Here is a 21,936-nt window from a genome sequence, read left to right as displayed (position 1 = left end):
CCTGTGGTCCTCCAGATGTCCATGGACTACAATTCCCATGAGCCCCTGCCAGCGAATGCTGGCAGGGGCTCATGGGAATTGTAGTCCATGGACATCTGGAGGACCACAGGTTGACTACCCCTGCCTTAGGTTATGGTCTTATTTACAGGGCAGTCTTGTGACAATAGAGGAGAAGTCCTTTGCCCTATCAACAAGTACCCGACAAAAACTACAAGTAATTATTACAAAAACTTTGCCGCTGAACTTTCGTGCTCAGAGATCTCCGATCTCCAATTCGCTAACTGCTAGAAAGCACTCTCCGTCATACCTCTCCCCTGAGTTTCTCCGATGGAGATGGTGTGGCCGACCAAGAGACTGCGGGTCTCAGATGGCAAAGCAGCTCCCGAATTCTTCTGCTTTAATGTCTCAGGAGCCATAGGCCAGCCGGGGATTTAAAGGACCAGAATGCAGCAGGCGACTAATTTCCCATGACCCACCCGACGCTACCGGCTGCTGCTCGCTCGGGTGACTCAGGCGGCCTCCAAGCTGGTGCCAGCGCAGTCGATGGAGATTATGGAAGATTTATCATTAACTAGAAGTGTACATAAGCCTTGGTGCAGGCGGAGGGAATGCTGGGGAAGGACTGAATTGAACAGGTGCAAGGAGAGGGGGGTGCCAGCCCCCTAATCATAATCCCCCCCGTCCTCCCCCCACGCCGGCATCCAAGCTCACAGGAAACCGCTTTAAGCCGACGCAGACCACTGGGCTACGTATCCCTGCTTCTCAGAACAGCTTTTACCCATTTCCGTTTTCAAACCAGGACATCGGCCTCCCTTTCTGGCCATTCTGGCCCTTCGCTTACGGATTTGTGCTGCCAAAGACCTTTCTCATTATGCTTTCCATGGTCCTCTGTCTTTGGGACTAAATTCATGACTCGATTTCTACTGGGACAAAGTTTCTACACGGACATGGATAAATTGGTCTTTCTGTTATTGGATACTAATCTTTTGATTAGGTATAAGGAGTCATTGTTTGCACTGGCTGCAAGGAAAATCCGAGCCAAACCTGCCCCATCAGACAGTAAATGTTTTTAACCTTTCAGTGTTTGTTATTAACCAGGACCCGATTTATTTTCATACTTCTGTTTGTACTGTCTTAGTAGATACTGACTTTAACTGTATATATTGCATATATATTGTAATAGCCTTTGGATAGATACAATAATATCTTGATGACTAATACGATATGACTATAGCTCTGAACTGCCCTCTCAGACTGACAGCCGCTCCCCCAGAACTCAAGCAAAAGGGGGGTTTGCTGTGACTTTTTTGCACTGTGGAAAATGACCAACGCAAAAGAAAAAACTGTGTCTGAAGCAGAACAAGTACTAAAGAGTACTGCTGATGCAACCTTTAACTGGAGCGCAGCACCTCCTCGGCAGAGAACATAATACTCTTAGAATCCGAGGATCTTGAAAAGTTCATTCACTCACAACTAATGCAAACGGAATGTACTCATTAGGACTTCCTGGTTCATATTAAGTCTTCTTTATTGTGACCACAACTGAGGAAGGCTGTTTAGCAAAAGGAACCGTTTTGTGTGTCCCGACAAGCGAAACAAAATTAAGAAAAAGACGGCAAGCACGGCTGTTTGTTGCATCTTAAAACTGTCCTTTTAGACACAGTTTTTCTCTGTTAAGCTGGTAATTTTCCACAGGGGTTGTGTGAGCCAGCACACAGCTCCAAACCCAACATCCTCACATTAAGATAAAACTCCTGGGAGAATCTTGTAAAAGCCACTGATAATTCTATAGACTCTCTACTTGCATGAGCCATAAATTGTATATTGCCACACAGTGTCATGCACAGTTCTATACAGGCGTTTTTTTGCTCTTCTGCTCCCTGAGAAACTCAGCTCTCTTTCACAAAAGGGAGATCCCAGGCCCAAAAGAAACAACACCACAAAACACCGGAGAGAAGCTTCAAGGGATATTATCTCATGGAAGGAAATGCGGACAGATGGCCACTTACCTGACTCGGCCAGTTTGAGTTCACAATCCAAGTAGTCAAACATCTCCACAGTGAGCTGAAAGCTGTTGGATGAAACAAGGTCAGTCTGTCTGATGCAAACATTAGCTTCCGTTTTCAGACTTCATTTAATTATTGAAGAGCTGGTCTTTATACCCCACTTTTCACTATCTGGAGGAATCTTAAAGCGGTTTACAATCGCCTTCCCTTTCCTCTCTCCACAATAGGCAACCTGTGAGGGGCTGAGAGAGCCCAGACAGAACTGCTCTGCAAGAACAGCTCTAACAGGACTGTGACTAGCCTAAGGTCACCCCGCTGAAAACTGAAAGCTGCCTTGATTTTTATTGGCTTTCAAGCAACGCCTCTTGAGATGAACTCAGGCCCTGTTTCCTAGATGCTATTTGAATAATGCAATGTTTGAAATGGGCTTTAAAAAGTATTAGGTGTCTCCAGCTTTAATCCAGAAAACCGTGCTTCAGTTTTCAAAGGTCTGGGGAATGTCAACCCAGTTGGATCAGTTCATTTCAGAGCTTGCTGGCCAAGAACCATCCTGGTCCCCTGCCCAAGGCACACTTAATGAAGGCTATTCTGCACTGTCAAAGATTTCAAGTCCCCAGGGAAGGGAAAGGGGGGGGGACTTACATGTTATTCACATCTGTCCCTGCAGCTTTTTCAAGCACCTCGTCTGTCACTTCAAGGCTGGGGGGGAATTCGGGATGCTTTGGAGAGAAAGGCAATGAGACGGTTAAGTGCCCATCCTTGTGTTCATTTTCCCCCAAGTAGCCCCCAGCCCAAGGAAAACCCATAGACAAAGCTACCACGGAGATTCTTTCGGAGGATACCCAGGTCGGTCAGCAGCAGAAGAGCTAGATTCGAATCCAACAGGAGCTTCAGAGCATAAGCTGCATTGGGTGAATACATGCACCCACAGCATTTTTGACAGAGCTCCCTAGCTGGGACACACCCTGTGGAGCGGACAGTTTTGGCGTCACACGGCTAGGTTGGTAGGATTCGCTTGTAGGCTAAAGTTGACCGCTTTCAATCACATGCAGCCATGAGGGGCGGAAGCTAAGCAAAGACAGAGTCCAGCTGGACGGGGCACAGCCAAACTTAGAGGCAGAAGAGTTCTGGATGAGACCAGGGGTCCATCCAGTCCAGCATCCTGTCTCATACAGTGGTCAATCAGATCCTCTGGAAGGCCAACAACAGGGCAGAGAGGCCGAGGCCTTCCCCTCATGTTGCCTCTTGGCTCTGGGATTCAGAGGATTAGGGCCTCTGAATATGGATGTTCCCCTCAGTCACCTTAGCTAGTAACTATTGACAAACTTATCCAGAATACCTCTCTTTAGCAACCTCCGTAAGCAAACACAAGGCAGAAAACCAGTTCACCAAGCACAGACACTATAAATTTGAAAAACTCAAGTTGGAACATCCTTTCTCACCCATTTAACAGGGTTGTTAAAAAGATGACAAAAAGATAACTGCAAAGCACTTAAAACACCCTGAACCTGCTAAATATTATTATCGTCCTCCAACCTAATAAACTCAACAACCCCCCTTGCAAATCCCCACTGCAGGTGGCTCCAAGAACCCTTGGGAATTGGGGGGAAAGGGAGGCTGGAGCAAAGAGTTGTGGGGATTTTGTTGTTGCCCTGCTGACCCCTGGGGGCATCTCAGCCTGCCACTCAAACCCAACAGCTGGGGTCTCTCACACACACCCCTGCGCCGCCCTTCAAAGGGGGAACGCAACACAAAGTGCCCCCAAGAGTTGGAGAGAAAAAGAGTTATGTTAGCAGAGTTACCTTGAGGTGGAAGGAGATTTTTGTGAGCAGAAGTTTGGTATAAATGTTGACCAACTGGCCGTAACGGTCATGCAGGTGGCCCTGCCAGGAGGAAGAACAACATAAGCCTGGTGACAAAAGGAGCCCGGATCAACCGTCCTTCCCAGTTCTAGAGGCAAAAAAGGGAGGGCAGATATCTGTGGGAAGGCAAATAAAGGGCCTCAACCAGAGGTCCCCAACCCTTCTGAGCCTGTGGTCACCTCTGGGGTTTTGGCACAGTGTGGTGGGTGCAGGTGCAGAACCGCTGCCAGATAATGGCGGCCACAGAAGGCAGACCCAGCCGTGGAACGGCTGCCACTGCTTGTCCTCCAACCCACTGTGAAGATCCTTGCACTGTACTGGCTGCCCAAGCAACATTATTAAGCACTGGTGCAGCCAATCCATGGGCCAATCAGAAGCCTTGCTGGGCAAAAGTCCCACCCTTTTCCTAAAACCACTTGGCGGGAGTCAGGAAAGGTGTCAGCAGATCCCATGGTGCTCCTGGGCTCTGTGTTGGGGATCTCTGACCTAGTCTACCACATCCTGCATTCCTTGCTCAAAGTAGCAGGCCAGGACTGTCACTGACCAGACATAATGCCACACTCCTGTTGCATCCAGGACAATTCACGTTACTTTTAAAGAGGTGTTCTGAATCCCTTTTAAACATAGAGGCCTTGAAAAAGACGGTGCGGACTATTCCGGAACGTACCCAGAGTTCTCCGGTTTCTCGAATGTTACTTCGATACCTCTGGCAATCTTGAAGAACCTGGGAAATCAGCGCATGACAAAAAATCAGAGACATGGAATATTCTGGAGCGTGCCATGTCACAAACTCAAGCCAAACTGTCTCTTGGTGTTAAACAGATCCCCACCCCATCAAAGGGCTTCCTTAGATCAGGGGTGCCAAACTGTGGCTCTCCAGAAGTCCATGGACTACAATTCCCATGAGCCCCTGCCAGCATGGGAATTGTAGTCGGTGGACATCTGGAGAGCCACAGTTTGGCCACCCCTGCCCGAGACTAACTGGGCTTGACCCACCACTCCTTTAGGATCACTGAGTCACAGTGCCACCACTGAGATAATTTCATATGTGAAATATTCAACACTCAGAGTGGCCTGGACAAACTTAAACATGATCTAGAACATTCTGTGCAATTCTGAGCAACAGCAACAAAAATCCCTGTAGTCTTCTTCTCATTTAGTCTCAACGTCCTGATCCTGAGATTTTCACCTGGGAATCTCAACCATCGTTTGAAAAGAAAAGCAAGTGGCTAGTCCTCAAGCCCATGAAATCTCAGAAGCCAGGAAGGAATTTAGCATAACTTCCAAGGGGGAGGGAGGGGTTTCAATTGCCCTGCATGTACTTCTTTGCCCCTGGCAAAAGGGAGGTTCTGCAAAATAAGCCAAATATATGGAAATTGGCTTGATTTGCATAATTTGCTTTGCATAACCTCAGGATTTCCTGGCACATTATCAAGTAACATTGACAAAGAATCTGGGAGTTGGTTTTGCTTTAAAGCACTTTCTTTTCCTTGATAACTTCAGTGCACAATCCCCCTCGTGGAGAGTATGCATCCACTGGTTAAGCAACTTACGTTTGGGTGTCCATCCCGGAGGACTTTGTGGAGAACGTGGCAGAACTTCCAGCTGAGAATAGAGCTGCTAGGCAAAGGGAGACCAATCGCGTAGGACCAAAAGGTGAACGCTCCCTTCTCGTGATGCGTTCCCAGGATAATCCCTTCACAGAGGTCAAGGGAAAACATCAACGGAGTGCATTCAGCATGTTTACCTTGGCCCATTTTCACCCCTGGGCCCATCACCATGAACACGGGGCTCCTCTTCAAAGTGGACGCAGTGTGTTGAATTCTTCTGTTCCCTTTTATAATATACATGTTAATTTCCCCCATTTTGAGTTTCTAAATCAGCCTTTCTCAACCTTTTTTACTGTTGAGAAACCCCTGAACATTCTTCAGGCTTCGAGAAACCCCAGAAGTGGCACGATAATGCAGAATCCGGTGGGAAGCAGAGCTGCAGGCACACCTACCCGGGGCCCCTCCCCTCCCCACCCCCTCCAGGCTCATCACTGACTATTTGGGGGGGGGGGCAGATCAGCATGACAATATAGGGTCATATCACCCAATAAATGCTTATTAATTCCCACCCATTCTGGAAAACCTTCCAGGGCCGTCATGAAGCCCCAGAGTTTCACAAAAACCTTGTTGAGAAACCCTGCTCTAAATAATACAAACAATTAGAACATAAGAACACAAGAAGAGCCCTGATGGATCAGAATAGTGGTCCATCTAGGCCAGCATCCTGTTTCACACAGTGGCCACCCAGTTCCTCTGGAGGACCAACAAGAGTGCACAGAATCTGAGGCCTTCCTAAGAACATAAGAAGAGCCCTGCTGTACTAGACCAGAAGTCCATCTGGTCCAGCATCCTGTCCCACACAGTGACCAACCAGTTTATCTGGATGGCCAGCAGCAGGACACAGAGGCTAAGGCTTCCCCCTCATGTTGCCTCCTGGCTCTAGGACTCAGAGGATACGAAGAGCCCTGTTGGATCAGACCAATAATCCATCTAGGCCAGCATCCCATCTCACAGTGGCCAGCCAGTTCTTCTGGAGGGCCAGCAACAGGACACAGGGGCCTTCCCCTGACGATGCCTGGTGCCAACAGGAACCACTCCCTGCCCTCCTCCAAGTGACAAACTTTGTGGCCAAGAACACCATTTTCAGCAAGCAGAGATTTCGATTTGGGTCCCTCGAATCCCAGCGCAACACTAAGGACAGCAGGAGTCCACTTAACGTCGGATATGGGACGGCTGTTGTGCTCCTGAATTCATTGGCCACAGGACTTCCCTGTGCTGAGAAGACGATCCTGGAGGTGAATGCCTGATACGGGGCAATGGTAGCCCAGTAGTGCTTTGGTCATGCTTGGATCCAGCTGAAGGGAGCAAAAGGCCGCTGGAAAAAGGATACTGCGGGCGTGTTTCTCTTTCACGGGAGCTTCCTGGGTGTTGATGGCTTTGCTGATGCTCATTGCCTGCGAGAGGACAGAAAATGAAGGTAAGAAACATGACGTTGAGGCACACTTGGCATGTCCAGCTCTACCCTATAGCCATCCGCATGGGGAGAGCCACGGCCCAGATCCACAAGACCGGTGGAATCTAACAGCGTTCCCTACATTCAGCAATGAAGTCGAATTTGAACACAGGTTGAGCTTCCAGGAGTTCTAGGCACGCATCCCCATGACACAAAGGGGTTGCCAACCTCCAGGAAGTGTAAAACAAGACAGTCGAGCATTCTGCCTCACACAGTGGCCCACCGGTACCCCTGAAGGGCCAATAGCCATGCTTTTCCTCCATTCATCTTTCTAATCCCCTTTTAAAGGGTGTGACCATCACAACATCCTCTGGCAGCAAATGCCACATTTTAATTTTAACCTGTGTCCAGCTCAGCTCAAAATCCAACCGGATGCTGTCTTTCTGCAAAGCCTACCCCACAGGGCTGTTGTGACAGGGGGAGAGTGATGAGATTCCCACGCACATAGCCCCAGACTCCTGGGACAAAGGGCACAAACATTATTACAGAAATTGATGTAGAGATCCGAGAATCCCATTTCATTCGGAAAGAGTACAGGAATTCACAATTTAATTCCGACCAGGCAATCAGGTCCTTAGCCGGTCTGAAAGATCATCTGCTTCTTAAAACAAGTCCCAAGACATCATAGCCACAGTCAGCACATTCATGCTCCAAATATGATGGAACAGGGTACAGAGAGCAGAGTGCGCCCTCTTCAAGGACGTCATTCAAGTCTCCATGTTAAAACCTGGAATTGCAGTGAATCGTCTATGGCTTGCTTAGGAGACTTACACCAAAAGGGGCATTTTTTCACCCCAGCCACACAGACTCCCTCAGAGGAGAACGGTCAGCAGGGACACCAGTTTGGAAACCTTTCCACAAGGCTCTGTGTGAAAGCGTGACCCAACCCGGTTCCGAGGTTACCCAGCGCAACTCACAGCGAGACAGAATTAATGACCACCTAATCTGCTCTGAGCTGAGCAGGCATTTGCCTAACGGATCATTAGACAGATACCAAGATCCTTCCAGCTGGAGACGGGATTTGGCAACGGTCCCAAGTCCGACATTATTGCCACCAGAAAGCCCTCCAAAAAGACACGGTGCTTCCTGGGGCGTCTTATTCCTTCCCTTCCCAGTTCAGACCGTAGCATCGGTTATTCTACAGCAGGGGCAGCCAAACTGACGCTCCAGATGTTCAGGGACTCTTAATTCCTATCAGCCCCTGCCAGCAATAACCCCGCTAAGATCCAGATTACTAACCCCCTTGCTGGTTCAACTACAGGGAATGTGAATTATTTTATTTGTTTTGACGGTTTCTTCATTTTATGAGGCTGAGGTTAAGCGGTACAGCATCTGCTTGTCACACAGAAGGTCCCAGGTTCGATCCCTGGCAACTCCAGATAAAAAGACCAGGCAGGAGGAGATGGGAAGGACCTTGGCCTGAGACCCTGGACAGCTGCTGCCAGTCAGAGTAGGAAATACGGACCTTGACGGACCGTATAAGGCAGTTTCGTGGAGCTGTGGACACAGCTCAGAGAGCTAGAGAAGGATTCAGATAACCATCTGAGTGACCAGCTGGAGGAACGCTTTGGGCTGGCAGGGGCTGTAAGGAGACCTTTGGTGCAGATCAAGAGGCAGATCTGCTCTTTGTTGGCTAAGTCTGAGCTGATGACCTCCTTGTATGGTCCAGTTAGGGGTAGTGGGGGGTGGTGGGTTTTAAGTCGTAGAAGGTGGCTGTGGGTTAAGCACCGGCCGCTAGAAGAAGAAGAGCTGACCTTCCTCAATTTCACTTCAGAACCGCCCATCCTCCCGCAACCCAACATTAATCACAGCTGGGAGAGAATCGGAACTCGGGGCTCCTTCACCCGACTCCCCCGCCCCAAGATGTGAGATCCTATTTTCGGATGACTGCTGGGTTTTTCACGCTACGCTTAGCGAAATAAGAGGCAACGGCAGGAAGTCTTAAAACATTCATGACTTAAGGACACGCCAGGAGTAACGGATACGGCGCTATCCTCTCCGAGGCCAGCTTGACCCACGGCCTGTAGGGCCAGCTAGACTGGGTGCTTCAAAAGGGAACATTCGACACCAATGTAATCGAGATACGGTGACCCACGTACATTATTTCTTCCAGGCGAACGGCTTGTCGGACTGGCTATTCTGCTTTGATCGCATGCGGTTTAGGACCCCCACGCTTCTTAAAATAATTTTTAAGGAAAACGCCATTCAAACCGCCCCCGCTGCGATCATCTCCGACAAGTTATTGCCTCTGCAGGCCCCCTGGTGGGGACGGGCCCGAGCAAAAGGGGTGCTCATTCATCCCCTCCGCGCCTGACCTCATTTCGTACAGAAGTTCATTGTGGTGTCAATTAATTGAGATTCCAAGAGCCAGTGCTGCAGCTGAACTCTATCAATGAAAGAAGGAGCCTCTTTTCAGAGTGATCTACGGTCAATTGTCCCCTGGCCTTCCTCGGCAGGAGAGCCGCAGGCCAAGAAGGAAACATATATGATTGTTCGACTCCGAGGCGTTGCTGGTTTGGGGGGAAGCTGGCGTTAATCCGTTCCTATAGAGGGACAGGGAGGGAAAAAACCATTTGTCTCTGGCATTTTCATAAGCTTAGGGAGAGTTAGAGCAAAGTGTACAAAAAGACGACTGAGATAGCTTTAAAGGTAAAGGTATCCCCTGGGCAAGCACCAAGTCATGCCTGACCCTTGGGGTGACGCCCTCTAGCGTTTTCATGGCAGACTCAATACGGGGTGGTTTGCCAGTGCCTTCCCCAGTCATTACCGTTTACCCCCCAGCAGCAAGCTGGGTACTCATTTTACCGACCTCGGAAGGATGGAAGGCTGAGTCAACCTTGAGCCAGCTGCTGGGATCGAACTCCCAGCCTCATGGGCAGAGCTTTCAGACTGTATGTCTGCTGCCTTACCACTCTGTGCCACAAGAGGCTAGTTTTAGGCACATCCATATATATATAAGTCAGCAAGCCATAACTGACTCATGGGAAACTCAGCAAGGGGCTTTCTAGGCAAGGGAGAAGCAGAGGTGGTGGGCTACGGCCTTCCTCTGCAGAGCCTTCCTTGGTGGTCCCCATCCAAGGACCAACATCTAAGAACCTCCCGGTTCCTTATATGTACTTGTGCCATCAAGTCACAACTGACTCACAGAGACCCCAACAAGGAACTTTCTAGGCAAGTGGGAAGCAGAGGTGGTTGGCCATGGCCTTCCTCTACAGAGCCTTCTTTGGTGGTCTCCCATCCAAGAACCAACCCTGCTTGCAGACACCCCAGCAAGGGGCTTCCAAGGCCAGGGAGATGCTGAGGTGGCTGGCCAGAGCCTTCCTCTGCAGAGCCTTCCTTGGTGGTCTCACGTCCAAGAACCAACCCTGCTTTACAGCAACCCCAGAAAGGGCCAGGGAGAAGCAGAGGTGGCTAGCCAGGGCCTTCCTCTGCAAAGCCTTCCTTGGTGGCTCCTCCATCCAAGCACCCCAGGTAGGGACCTCCCAAATCCTTTATTCCCATTCGAATCCTGAGCCTCCTTAGCTTCCAAGAAGTCACGAGAGGAGAATTTACCCTGCTGCCTCCCCTCCAAAGGGAGTTTTATCAGCTGCTTACTGGGTTAACAAGGTGTCCCTTCTTAGTTTGTAAACATCTGACATCTTATCGTTTTCGTATCTCATTAGGCCTTGAAGCCTAATTGGAAGACTGGAGGTGAGCAGAGCAGAGAAGCGCGGCAGGAGATGGGAGCACGAAATCAATTGACCGGAATGTCCTTCAGCCTTTGGGACCGGGGAGGTTGGTTTGAGTCACTGTATAAAAAAGCCCCACTGCAGGAGCTCTTTCCTATTGTGGCGGCATATTGAAAAGGCAGAAAATAGCCTTCCTGCTTAACCTCCTTCAACACAATGAAAAGAGCAAGATGGTGTTTATGCAGCCGCCGATCAAGATACGAGGACACACCCTGCCCGGAGAGTTAGGGCAAAGTGTACCGGTCACTCCAAACCAGCTTGTTGTGACTTTGATCTCTGGCCCTGCATCATTTGGGTGTCGTTTCAATGCACATTCCCTAGAGGGATTTTCACGGCTCTCGTGGCACTGCAAGCAGGATGCGCCTGTGCTAGGAAGGCCCACGGGCATGGGGAACATGCGTGCACATACAGATGCGATTAGCCGAGCAGTGGCAAAGGGGCAGGCTTATGAACTTGGCGGCCAGCAAGAACTCACGCCTTCTATGGAGCAAGTTGTTGTCTGAGATAGAATCATAGTTGGAAGGGGCTATAAAGGGTCATCTAGTCCAACCCCCTGCTCAACGCAGGATCAGCCCAAAGCATCCTAAAGCATCCAAGAAAAGTATGTAACCAGCCTTGGCTTGAAGACTGCCAGTGAGGGCCCTGATGGAGCTATCACAGTTCCGCAGGGCCTGTAAAGACAGCGCTTCCGCCAGGCCTAAGCTCTTGAGCGCTACACCACGCTGGGTCTTGGCTTCAGGCAGGAAGGGAAAGGCCGTGGACCCCCTCCAGAGCTCCTGCAGACCCCTGCTCTAGAGGTTAAATTCAACAGCAACGTTTTAAAATTTTCCTTTTTGAACACCCTGGTTTGTTTTGTTAAGTCATTTTTATATGCCTTCTGCTCAGTCTTTGCGGTGCCCACTAAAGGTTTTCAAACACAGCCCCTGGTAGAGGAGAGTTGGGAAGGAACCACCGCCTGGACTAAATCAATCCAAAATTCAACTTGATTTTTTAATGGGAACATCGGGGCGAGTGACAAGCAGTCGAGAGCCAATTAGTGACCGAAAGGAAGACTCCCCATTTTATGGCCAGCTACATACTTGTGTTCCTCATTTAGAACGGCCACTTTGCTGCCACTCAGGAAGATAAATGGTTTCGACCCCACTTTGATCAGGAGCTTAGAGCAGGGGTAGTCCAACTGCGGCCCTCCAGATGTCCATGGACTACAATTCCCATGAGCCCCTGCCAGCAGGCAGGGGCTCATGGGAATTGTAGTCCATGGGCATCTGGAGGGCCGCAGTTGGACTACCCCTGGCTTAGAGGTTGTCCTCAGAGAAACTGATCTTAACCTAGAACTCAGGGGCTCCCGATGAAGCTGACGGGCAGTAGGTTCGGGATGGACAAAAGGAAATGCCACTTTACACAGAGAGGGACTGAAATAAGGACTCCCTGCCAGAGGGTGTGGTGATGGCCACCGGAATAAACAGCTTTAGAGGGGGATTAGGCAGATTCATGAAGGATAAGTATAGCAGCGGCTAAGTCACATCCTGAGGCGCTAAAGCCAAGAGGCAACGCCAGGGGGGAAAGAAAGGAGCACTCGGTAAATATGATGTGAGGAAAACACCCGTGTGAGGTCAAAACAAGATTTTTGCCATGTCTTCTTACTGTATTTCTTTATTATCAGTACCAATATACTGGTATTACATATATTGGTAGTGATAATAAAGAAATACAGTAAGGAGACGTGGCAAAAAACATTTTTTAACCTTACGCGGGTTTTTTCCTCATAACATCAGGGAAAAGCCTCAGCCTCTATGTCCAGTTCTTGGTTGGTCACTGTGTGAGACAAGATGCTGGACTAGATGGACCCTGGTCTGATCCAGCAGGGCTTATGTTCTTGTGAAGGCCTTGGTCCCTGTGCCTTGTTGTTGGCTGTCCTGGGGAACTGGTTGGCCACTGTGTGAAACAGAATGCTGGACTAGATGGACCCCTGGTCTGATCCAGCAGGGCTCTCCTTATGAAGGCCTCAACCTCACTGCCCTGTTGTTGGCCCTCCAGGAGAATTAGTTGGCTACTGGGTGAGAGAAGATGCTAATCCAGCTGGACTCCTGGTCTGATCCAGAACCAGGCCATACAAGACGTCTCTTACAGGTATCCTTTAAAACTCTCAACAATGATAAGAATGTTCACTGATCTTTTAAATGCTACTGCCAAAGGGAATTTCCTTCAAGTACCGTCTGTTCCCGAAGGTCATCTCCCACAGCCGCATAAACAATCTGCTCATACCAGCAGATTTCTGCTGATGGTGAAACCAGCGGCCACACAGTCGGATCTTCGAACGCGCTCGGCAGGTTTCGCCACCCGCAGAAGTCAACATCAGAGCAAAATTCACTGAAAAATAAAGAAATTGTCCACTGAAAGCGGTGCCCCAAGCACGGATGAGAATTATAAAAGGGAATTGGAAAAGATTGTGGAGAATAGATCTATCAGGGGCTACTAGCCATGGTGCCTATAGGGAACTTTCACACCCAGAGGCAGTCCACTTCTGAACCCCACAGCCTGGATTAGGGGAAGGCCTGAGCCTCTTTGCTCAGTTATTGGCCCTCCAGAGGAACTGGCTGTCCACTGTGTGAGACAGGAGGCTAGACTAGATGGACCGCTGGTCTGGCCCAGCAGGGCACTCCTTATATACAAGTGTGTGAGTTTGTAAGATGCATTATAATGAAACTTCTAATCTGTTATCTCGGCAGCTGAAGCAAGATAACACCCTTTTCAAAAGCCTACCCCAGGGGCGGCCAAACTGTGGTTGTCCAGCTGACCATGGCCTACAATTACCATGAGCCCCTGCCAGCAGGGGCTCATGGTAATTGTAGGCCATGGTCAGCTGGACAACCACAGTTTGGCCGCCCCTGGCCTACACAGAATAAAAACGCCATTGGCAATTAGAATATGGATCAAAGTACAGGCATTCTGGGAAATGTAGTTTTTCTTACGGAACCTGCAGCGCTTTCTCGGACCTGCGTCTTCCCCGAGTTGCCCTCTGCCTTGCCCCGCATCGGGTCAAGAAAGCTGGTTATGGGGCACAGAAATGAAACTGGGAGAGGCCTTGCGAATGTAAGAATTATTCCTCCCCCCCCCCCTATTTTGCATGCGGACCCGGCCCTGTTTTGGTTGTCATAAGTCGCACCGCCCACCTACACGGAAGTGGCCTTGCCAGACAGCACGCGATTTCACGCCCAGCGTTCTGACGGACACTCCCTTGAAATCGGTCCAACGGCATACCTGGCGTTCCGTCCCTTGCAAACCTTGCTCTGCAACGCGGAGAAGGTTTCCGTGCAGTTGGCAGAAACGCGGAGGGAGGGAGGAAAGAAGGAAGGCCTGGCTCTGGAATGACGCAAAGGGAGACAGCGGCCTGAAGCAGCCAGGGGATGGCAGCGTCTACTACGGCTCCTACCTGTGCTGTCCCCCCACAGGCCCCAGTTTTGTGCAAATAATTCTCCTCGGCCCCTTGTGCTCGCCGTGTACCGATCGATTCACCAACCAACAAAGAGCTTCCCCACTTTGTGTGAGTCACTGCTCTAGAACTGCCGGCTGATTGGAAGCGAGCGTGGCCCAAGCAATCTCACATGCAGAGACACACTGGGCAGACTCCTCACGACACCGAAACACAGGAGAATTACCAGCCCCTGGAGAAAGCCGAAAGAGTCACACCCAAAGCCACTGGGAGGCCCTTCATTAATCAATTCCTTTCTCGCCACACGCTAATGAGCCCTGCCTTGCGGCTCGGGGCCTGCCGTCATCACATGTTGTTGGTTGCTTGAGTAGGCAGACGTTCTGGGTAGGCAGGCATTCCATTGCGCCCTAAGCTTCTGAAGGCGGGGAAACTCATAAACCTGCACACAGAATAACCCCATATTGCGAGTTTCCACTGGAGTTTCTACCAGAACCCAGAACACTGACTCATGCAGAGACATGACAGCTCCCTCGCACGGTGAATCTAACATTATTTCTACAACAGGAGTAAATGAAGGTTCTACTTGCCCCACCATACAGAGGGACCGCTCACACGCCTGTCTTCATGAGCAGTGGATTTGAAAATGGCTCCCCAGGACATGTAATCACGCAGAGATCCAATGGGCAGCCTCCACCATCGATCTGTTTGATTTTATGTCCGAGGCATGCCGTTATTTCTCTCACAAAGCACACTGGTGTGCCCCAGGAACTAATTTGGATATTACGAACATATTTGCTTTAGCGGGGATGATAGCGAGGGGGAGGGGGGAAGAGAAGAACCCAAATTATCCTTTCGAAAGCCACACCCACATGATCCATCATATCCTCTGGGGCTGCCAAATTCTCTGAGCAACACTTGACCCCTTAAGCTATTCAAGGGAGGACTGTCTGGTGCCTGATCTAGCTCCAAAAATAATATATTAGCAAACGCACGCAAGTCCACCCCACCCCACTGCAGAGAGACGGTTTTCAGCCAGATTTGACGAGGCAGCGTTCAAAGCCGTTCAGTAAGGCTGGAGGGATCACCTAATAGATCCCACCCATCACCCCCCCCCAAAAAAAACACTTAGTAAAATCCATAAAGAAACTGGTGGAAGCATGCCACAACCCCCCCCCCCCGAAACAACAAGGGTCAAAGCAGCTCACAATCATCTACCCTTCCTCTCCCCACAGCAGACACCCTGTGAGGTAAGTGTGGTGGAGAGCTCTGAAAGACCTGAGACTGGTTCAAGGTCATCCAGCTGGCCACATGTGTCTCAAAGCAGTTTACAATCCTGATTCCCTTCCTCTCTGTACGACAGGCACTCTCGAGTCCTGAGAGAACTGTGACTGGTTCAAGGTCACCCAGCTGGCCACATGTGTCTCAAAGCGGCTTATAGCCACCTTCCCTCCCTCTCCCCACAGCAGGCACCCTTGATTCCTGAGTGAACTGTGATTGGCTGCGTGTGGAGGCACCCTAGTTATCTAGATTAGAGGCCCCCACTCTTAACCACCACACCTGGAGACAGAACACCTCTGCGGCACAAAGCAGGAGGCAGCCGCTGGGATCGGGAAGAGGGAGGCCACACACCAAGAGATGAGCCCGTCTGAGTCAGAAGCCAGAAACCCGTGCCCTCGTGGCAACTTCCTCTGTCGGCAGGTTTGGGAGGAAGATTAAGGAGGGAAAGGAGGAAGACATTCAACAGCCTGGCATCCTGGGGGGAGGATCACGTAGGCTGGCTTTCAACCTGACATGAGCCCCAAAAGATCTCCTCTCGTTGCATCATGACAAATTCCACACCTCTGTATTAAACCACTGAGCCAGCAGCGGAAGCAGCGTAGGGGGACAGGAGTCCTGGTGTCAACCCAGAAAAGGGGAAAAGATGATGGGAGTTTGCCAGCCATGATTCAGGAGCACTCTGAGGCTTAGCAAGGGCAGCTGGCCAGGCTGAGTAGAACCAAGGCAGCTTCTCACTGTGCTTGCAGGCTAACAACAGCCAGTGAGGGGAGAATACCTGTGAAAGACTGAGAAAAACTGGAGACAGGCAACAGGGGGTGGAAGCAGACAAGCGACATTTTGTTGCGTTTATTTCATTTATACCTGCTTTGGGGATAAACAGCTAAAGATGAAAATAGATAAGGGACCTGCCCTGGATAGACTAGGCAAGTCTGGTCTCATCAAATCTTGGAAGCTAAGCAGGGCTGACTTGGCTAGGATTTGGATGGGAGACCTCCAAGGATTTGGATGGAGTTCTTCCAAGGAACACGGGGGGGGGGTCATGACATGGAGGCAGGCAACGGCAAGGCACCTCTGAACGTCTCTTGCCTGGCTGCCAGACAGTCTTCGGGCCTGCTGGCTACATGCCACACGCGGTACAATAAAGAGCTAGATAAGGAGAGACAGAAAGAAGAGGGCAAGCACCTCTCCACCCTGACCCGCATGCAAGCAGACCCTGAAGGGCCACACCCTGGAGAGCCACAGGGCTCAAAAGTTCACAGATTGCCTCCAAACGTGAAGTGTAATTTACCTTCCAATCACCACTGGTGGACATCTTAAACAGCTGACAAGCAGAGCGTGTGGGTTAAAAGTTTTATTTTATCTTAGCCGATAACCGCGACAGATCTGCGATTGTCTTGAACCGCTCTCCTGCTTTGTCCACTTGTACCGTGCATTATTAATCGTGCTATGGCCTGGCGCAGGGAAAGTTTGCCTGCTCGCTCAAACAACACCACTGTGGTCAACAAAGGAACTGGACGTTAAGCTTTCGCGGAATGCCGGCCCACTTTCTCGGCCAAATTGGTTCTGGGCAACCTCTTCGCACCTGAGCAAGGCTGTGCTCCTCGCACGAACCGAGAGCCACGTCCCAGACGGCCTTTAGTTTCCCTCATCCTCCAGAGCCCAGCCGGGGGAAAGGAAGTGAGTCAGAAGAAGCCGCACCGAACCTCTGAGATGTCGTCACGAAGCCAAGCCGGTTAATTGCTCTGTTTTGCAGGCAGCCTGTATTTCTCGTCTGGCGATGGAGTCTTTCCTGTTCCGAAGGTCGCTGGCTTCCTTTGCCCTGTACTCATTTCCCCTTGGACACCTGCTCACTTTCGAGCTGAGAAGGAAGGAGCAAGCCCTCCCGTGTATTTCAGTCAACCCGATCATTGTATTTATTAGGTTTAAATGTATCCTTTCACCACGACCGAGACCCAAAGTGGCTGGCATCGTTTCCTCTCCTCCATTTATCCTCACAACAGCCTTGTAAGGTATTTATTTATTTATCATACGGCCATCATCGGCCTCCGCATCATGACCCCTAGTGTCCCTTGGGGGTCTCCCATCCAAGTACAAGGCAGACCTGTTGCATGTCTGAACCCTTCTAGCTGTGGAAAGGCAGTTTGGTCTGGTTTTGCAATTCTGAGAGTTCTCTCAGAGCTCTCTCAGACCCACCTACCTCCCAGGGTGTCTGTTGTGGAGAGAGGAAGGTGATTATAAACTGCTTTGAGACTCCTCCAGGCAGTAAAAAGAGGGGTGCAAAAGACAGCTCCTGTATTTAGAAGCATCATGTGGCATCAGACCATTGTGGCTTTTCTGCCCCCCCCCCCCCCCCCCCCCGCGGTCATCCTTACCTATCTGCCTTCACCCGCTGACTGCTCTGATCCGAGGTTTTAGATCCCTGCCGAGCAGCTGGAAGCCATAGCTCAGGGGCAGAGCCCATGGCCCGGATGCAGGTCACAGGTCCAATCCCATTAAGAGATGCTGCTGCTCAGGCGGATCAATGCTCCGACCCCGAATGCGAACGCTTGGTCTTTCTCGGCCCTAAGCCCCACCCTCCGACTTCCACGGCGTAATCCTATTGCCTCTAATTTCACTCTCGGAGATTGGCAGCGGTGGCATGGGCCCCGCCCCTGAAACACCCCCAACCCCCACCCCAATTTGTGGATTCCCATCTTATTTACTTCCAAGTCTGCAATAATGGGGAATCCAAGCCCCCTTTTCTCCCTTTAACTGCCTTCCAACCAGCCCTGCACCTGCCATTCCCCATAGTTTGGTCAGCCACTCTGTTCACCCTCTCTCTGACATCAGAGCAATTCAGCCAATCACTGCTAGAGGTTTCATCCCCATCAGAAAACCAGCTGGGTTTATCAGAATGGAAATTTCACAGCCAGGCTACCTATTTGGGACCTAGAAACACGCTCAGGGGAGGGGGGACGAACGAACAATAGGCCATTTGTAGGGTTGCACATCATGTGTCTGCTATCACAAATGGCACAACAGGTGCTTCATTAGCGTCAGGGCAGGCCTCAAGGCCGACTGCACCCTTCCCTAACCTTTTGCACACATATACCAAAAGGGAAAATGTGCTCAAAACATGTCTCTTTCTCATTTGTTAGAAAAAGGGTAGGGGGTTATCCCTTTACTGACCACTCTGCTAATGGTGGAAGGGACAGGAATGAAATACAAAACTCGGCATCACCCAAATCTTCAAAGCAAGGCCAGGTGTTCTGACCCAATTACTAGGCAAACTTTTAATCTTTCAGTAGGCTAGCCCAGATTGGGAGTATGGCCCTGTTTTTAGGGATTCCAGTCTGCAGGGGGGCCCAGGGGATTCCCTGGTTTTACAGCTCATCTCCAGGTGAAGCGATCAAGGAGGTAAAGGTTGCTTGGGAAGGTGGACTCCATAGCATGAGACTCCACTGAGCTCCCTCCCTGCCCCCTTCTGGCTCCAACCCCAAAATCTCCAGGGATTCCCTAACCCAGAGCCGGCAACCCTATCTGCTTTTTAGGTCTCTGGTTCAGATAGTGAGAGGACACACACAAAAGGCGAGGGAAAACTTTTTGGGAAAAGGTTCCTTGCTTGTTTTTTAAGCAGAAGCAAGTGCTTTACAAGAAAGGCCTCTGCCTTTCTGTAAACAGCCACCCTGCCCTCCTCTCCTGGCAAAGGCCTGGTGCCACCTGGCCTGGAGGAGAGCAGCACTGCCAGCCAGGTCAACATCTGGGAAGCAATCAACACAAGGCGTTTCCACAACTGCCCCAGCTGTTGTGTGGGTGTGTTTTTAAATCACCTGCCCTCCAAAACCAACAGCAAAAGCAGATGACCTCCAAGGGACTCCGCAGTTGTACAGGAAAGCCACTCTGAGCTATAAATAGTCTTAAAGATGAAAAAAAGGTATTTCAGTTTTGTTCTCAAAATACTGCAAGGGAAGAGTAGAGAAGTCACTTAACCGTTTGCAGGTGAGACATCACAGCTCAGAGCGCTTCAGGGGGGAAAGCCCCGTCACTTGTCCTAATTCTCCGGGGATAGGCGGGCAGTATTGGGGTGGGGGAGAAGGCACTCTATGCATGCTCAGAAGTACTTTGACAATATATTCCATAGGCTTCCTTATCACCACGATTTTGATCAGGTTATTTTCATTATATTATTTATGCCTTCTATATTATTGATGTCTTCTCTTCTTTGTAACGGATCACAATGGGTTTTGCCTAGATGGCGTAAACACTGCCGCACTTAACAACAGCCCCCCCCCAAAATGGGCATGGATGAATTTGGCATTTCATGCATTTATTTATTTAGGAAGGAAGGAGTTGGTTCCTATATGCCGCTTTTCACTAACCAAAGGATTCTCAGAGCGGCTTACGGTCGCCTTCCCTTTCCTCTCCCCACAACAGACACCCTGTGGGGTGGGTGAGGCTGAGAGAGCCCTGATATCACTGCTCTGTGAGAACAGCTTTCTCAGTGCTTTGGCGAGCCCAAGGTCACCCAGCCGGCTGCATGTGGGGGAGTGCAGAATTTAACCCGGATTGCCAGATTAGAAGTCCGCACTCCTAACCACTACACCAAACATCCCTTTTTCCTCCCCAGTTAGGCTTAGAATACCGTTCTCCCATCCCCTGTTTCCTCACAACATCCGACAAACAACGTGAGGTCATTCTTAAGGAGCGACGGCCTCTACATTGGAGAACCTGGTTTGATTCCCCTTTCTTCCATCAGCAGTGAGATGGTGATGTTGGGCTAGTCACAGTCCCCTTAGAACTGTTCTCACAGAACAGTTCTCTCAGAGCTCTCTCAGCTCCACCTACCTTACAGGGATCTATGTGGGGAGAGGGAGGGAAAGGTGTTTGTAAGCTGCTTTGGGATTCCTTTGGACAGTGAACAGCGGGGTATAAAAGCAAGCTCTTCTTGTTGCTAGGTAGGCTAGCCTGGCTCTGGATGAAGGAAGATTTGGAAACCAGGGGGAAAAGCTCTTTTTAATTGTGGACAACTTATAGACAGAGATGCCAGGCTGTGGCCACCCCCACAGAGAATCTTGGCTTTGCACTGGCTACCACATGTTGTGTGACCACGGTCCATTTTGACTCCTGCTGGCAGAGGAGAACCCTTCCCACATGTGTCAAAGTGGGATGTGGCCCGCCAACTCTCAACCTGCAATAGATCCGGCAGTTCTTCCGGCTACTGCAGCTCTCTCCCAAAGATTCCTCTTGAAATGTCCACCTCCGGAAGTGTGGAGAAAGCAAAAGCCGCCCACTCTCTGCCCAGCCCGCCGTCCCAACACACCGGCAAAACCACACACAGATCCTCCGTTACGCAAACACGGCCAAAGTGACGCGTCGCAAAAGCACACACGCCGCAAGATTCTGCCCAGGAAGAGAAAAGCTCTTGTTGATATTTGTACCCATCGCCAATATGCACGAAACACACCCCTGGGAGGCAGGTCAGACAGACCACCAACAGGTGGGGCCCCAAAGGTGGGGGGGTCCTTGCCACGCCAGGGCTCAGACCTGTAAGAGCAGAATTCGTCAAGCCCCGAGGGTTTCTGGTCATGCACAGAGAGTATACCTACCATTGCTGCAGCACGGCTACGCAATCTGGTCCCACCCAGGTATGATTGCTACAAAGGAGTTCACGAGTGAGGATCTCCCAGGCAGATAGCAGACCACAAGGTCGTTTTTTAAAGGTTCACAGGCTCCTCCCCCCAACGCAGGCTGCTTTTTAAACAACCCAGGAAGAGAAATGCTAAACAGACTCCTGGAGTCACAGTTGGTGGTAGTTCCCCCGAGGCTGTGTGTTTTCATCCCAGGTTCCTGCCCCACATGTAGAGTCACGCAGACCAGGACAAACAGGAAGCATTACGCACGTGGGAAAGGCAGGATTCTAACACAATCTGTCCCCCTCCCCAAATTATAGAAGACACCGCCCATCCCAAGCAATCCCAAGCAATGTAGACCAGGGGTAGTCAAACTGCGGCCCTCCAGATGTCCATGGACTACAATTCCCACGAGCCCCTGCCAGCATTTGCTGGCAGGGGCTCCTGGGAATTGTAGTCCATGGACATCTGGAGGGCCGCAGTTTGACTACTCCTGATGTAGACTGTGTACATTTTGTAAATGGGTAACAGGCCCAGGTCCAGAATAAATCAACATATTTGCACAGAAATGTGGGCAGTGGAGGGAAGCTTGTTCCATTCCGGGGGCAGATGAACATAAGGGATCAAGCCAACATGTTGGATCAGGCCAGGGGCTCATCCAGTCCGACACGCTGTGCCACACAGTGGCCAAACTCCAGGTGCCGTCAGGAGGCCGACCAGCAGGGCCAGAAGTCCCCCCACTCTTGCCCCACGAAACTAAGAATCTTGATTATAAGAACATGAAAGAAGTCACCTTGGATCAGGCTAATGGCCCATGCAGTCCAACACTGGCCCAACCCAGGTGTCCTCAGGAGGTCCCCCATCAGGGCCACAACTCCAGAAGCCCTCCCATTGTTGCTCCCTCAAGCGGCAGCTGAACAGAGCATCACTGCCCCCGATGTAAGAACATAAGCGAAG

At 50.5% G+C, this 21,936-nt stretch overlaps 1 protein-coding gene across 3 annotated transcripts in view; it reads right to left on the bottom strand.

The window, feature by feature from the left end:
- The window catches only part of HIP1R (huntingtin interacting protein 1 related), a 44,052-nt gene that overhangs the window by 18,937 nt on the left and 3,179 nt on the right, over positions 1-21,936 (bottom strand). For 2 of the 3 annotated variants that reach the window (XM_077308502.1, XM_077308500.1), the window contains exons 2-7: positions 6,809-6,872; positions 5,422-5,564; positions 4,536-4,592; positions 3,809-3,889; positions 2,649-2,725; positions 2,010-2,071 (exon numbers count right to left, since the gene is read on the bottom strand). In XM_077308502.1, the coding sequence (XP_077164617.1) occupies positions 2,010-2,071; positions 2,649-2,725; positions 3,809-3,889; positions 4,536-4,592; positions 5,422-5,564; positions 6,809-6,872 (484 nt within the window). Of the gene's footprint in view, positions 1-2,009; positions 2,072-2,648; positions 2,726-3,808; positions 3,890-4,535; positions 4,593-5,421; positions 5,565-6,808; positions 6,873-20,955; positions 21,074-21,936 lie in introns of those variants that run through there. The other variant, XM_077308503.1, reaches the window with a different exon arrangement.

Source organism: Paroedura picta, chromosome 13, assembly GCF_049243985.1.
Source record: "Paroedura picta isolate Pp20150507F chromosome 13, Ppicta_v3.0, whole genome shotgun sequence".
Classification (NCBI taxonomy): Eukaryota; Metazoa; Chordata; class Lepidosauria; order Squamata; family Gekkonidae; genus Paroedura; species Paroedura picta.
This window is presented reverse-complemented; position numbering and strand designations above follow the sequence as displayed.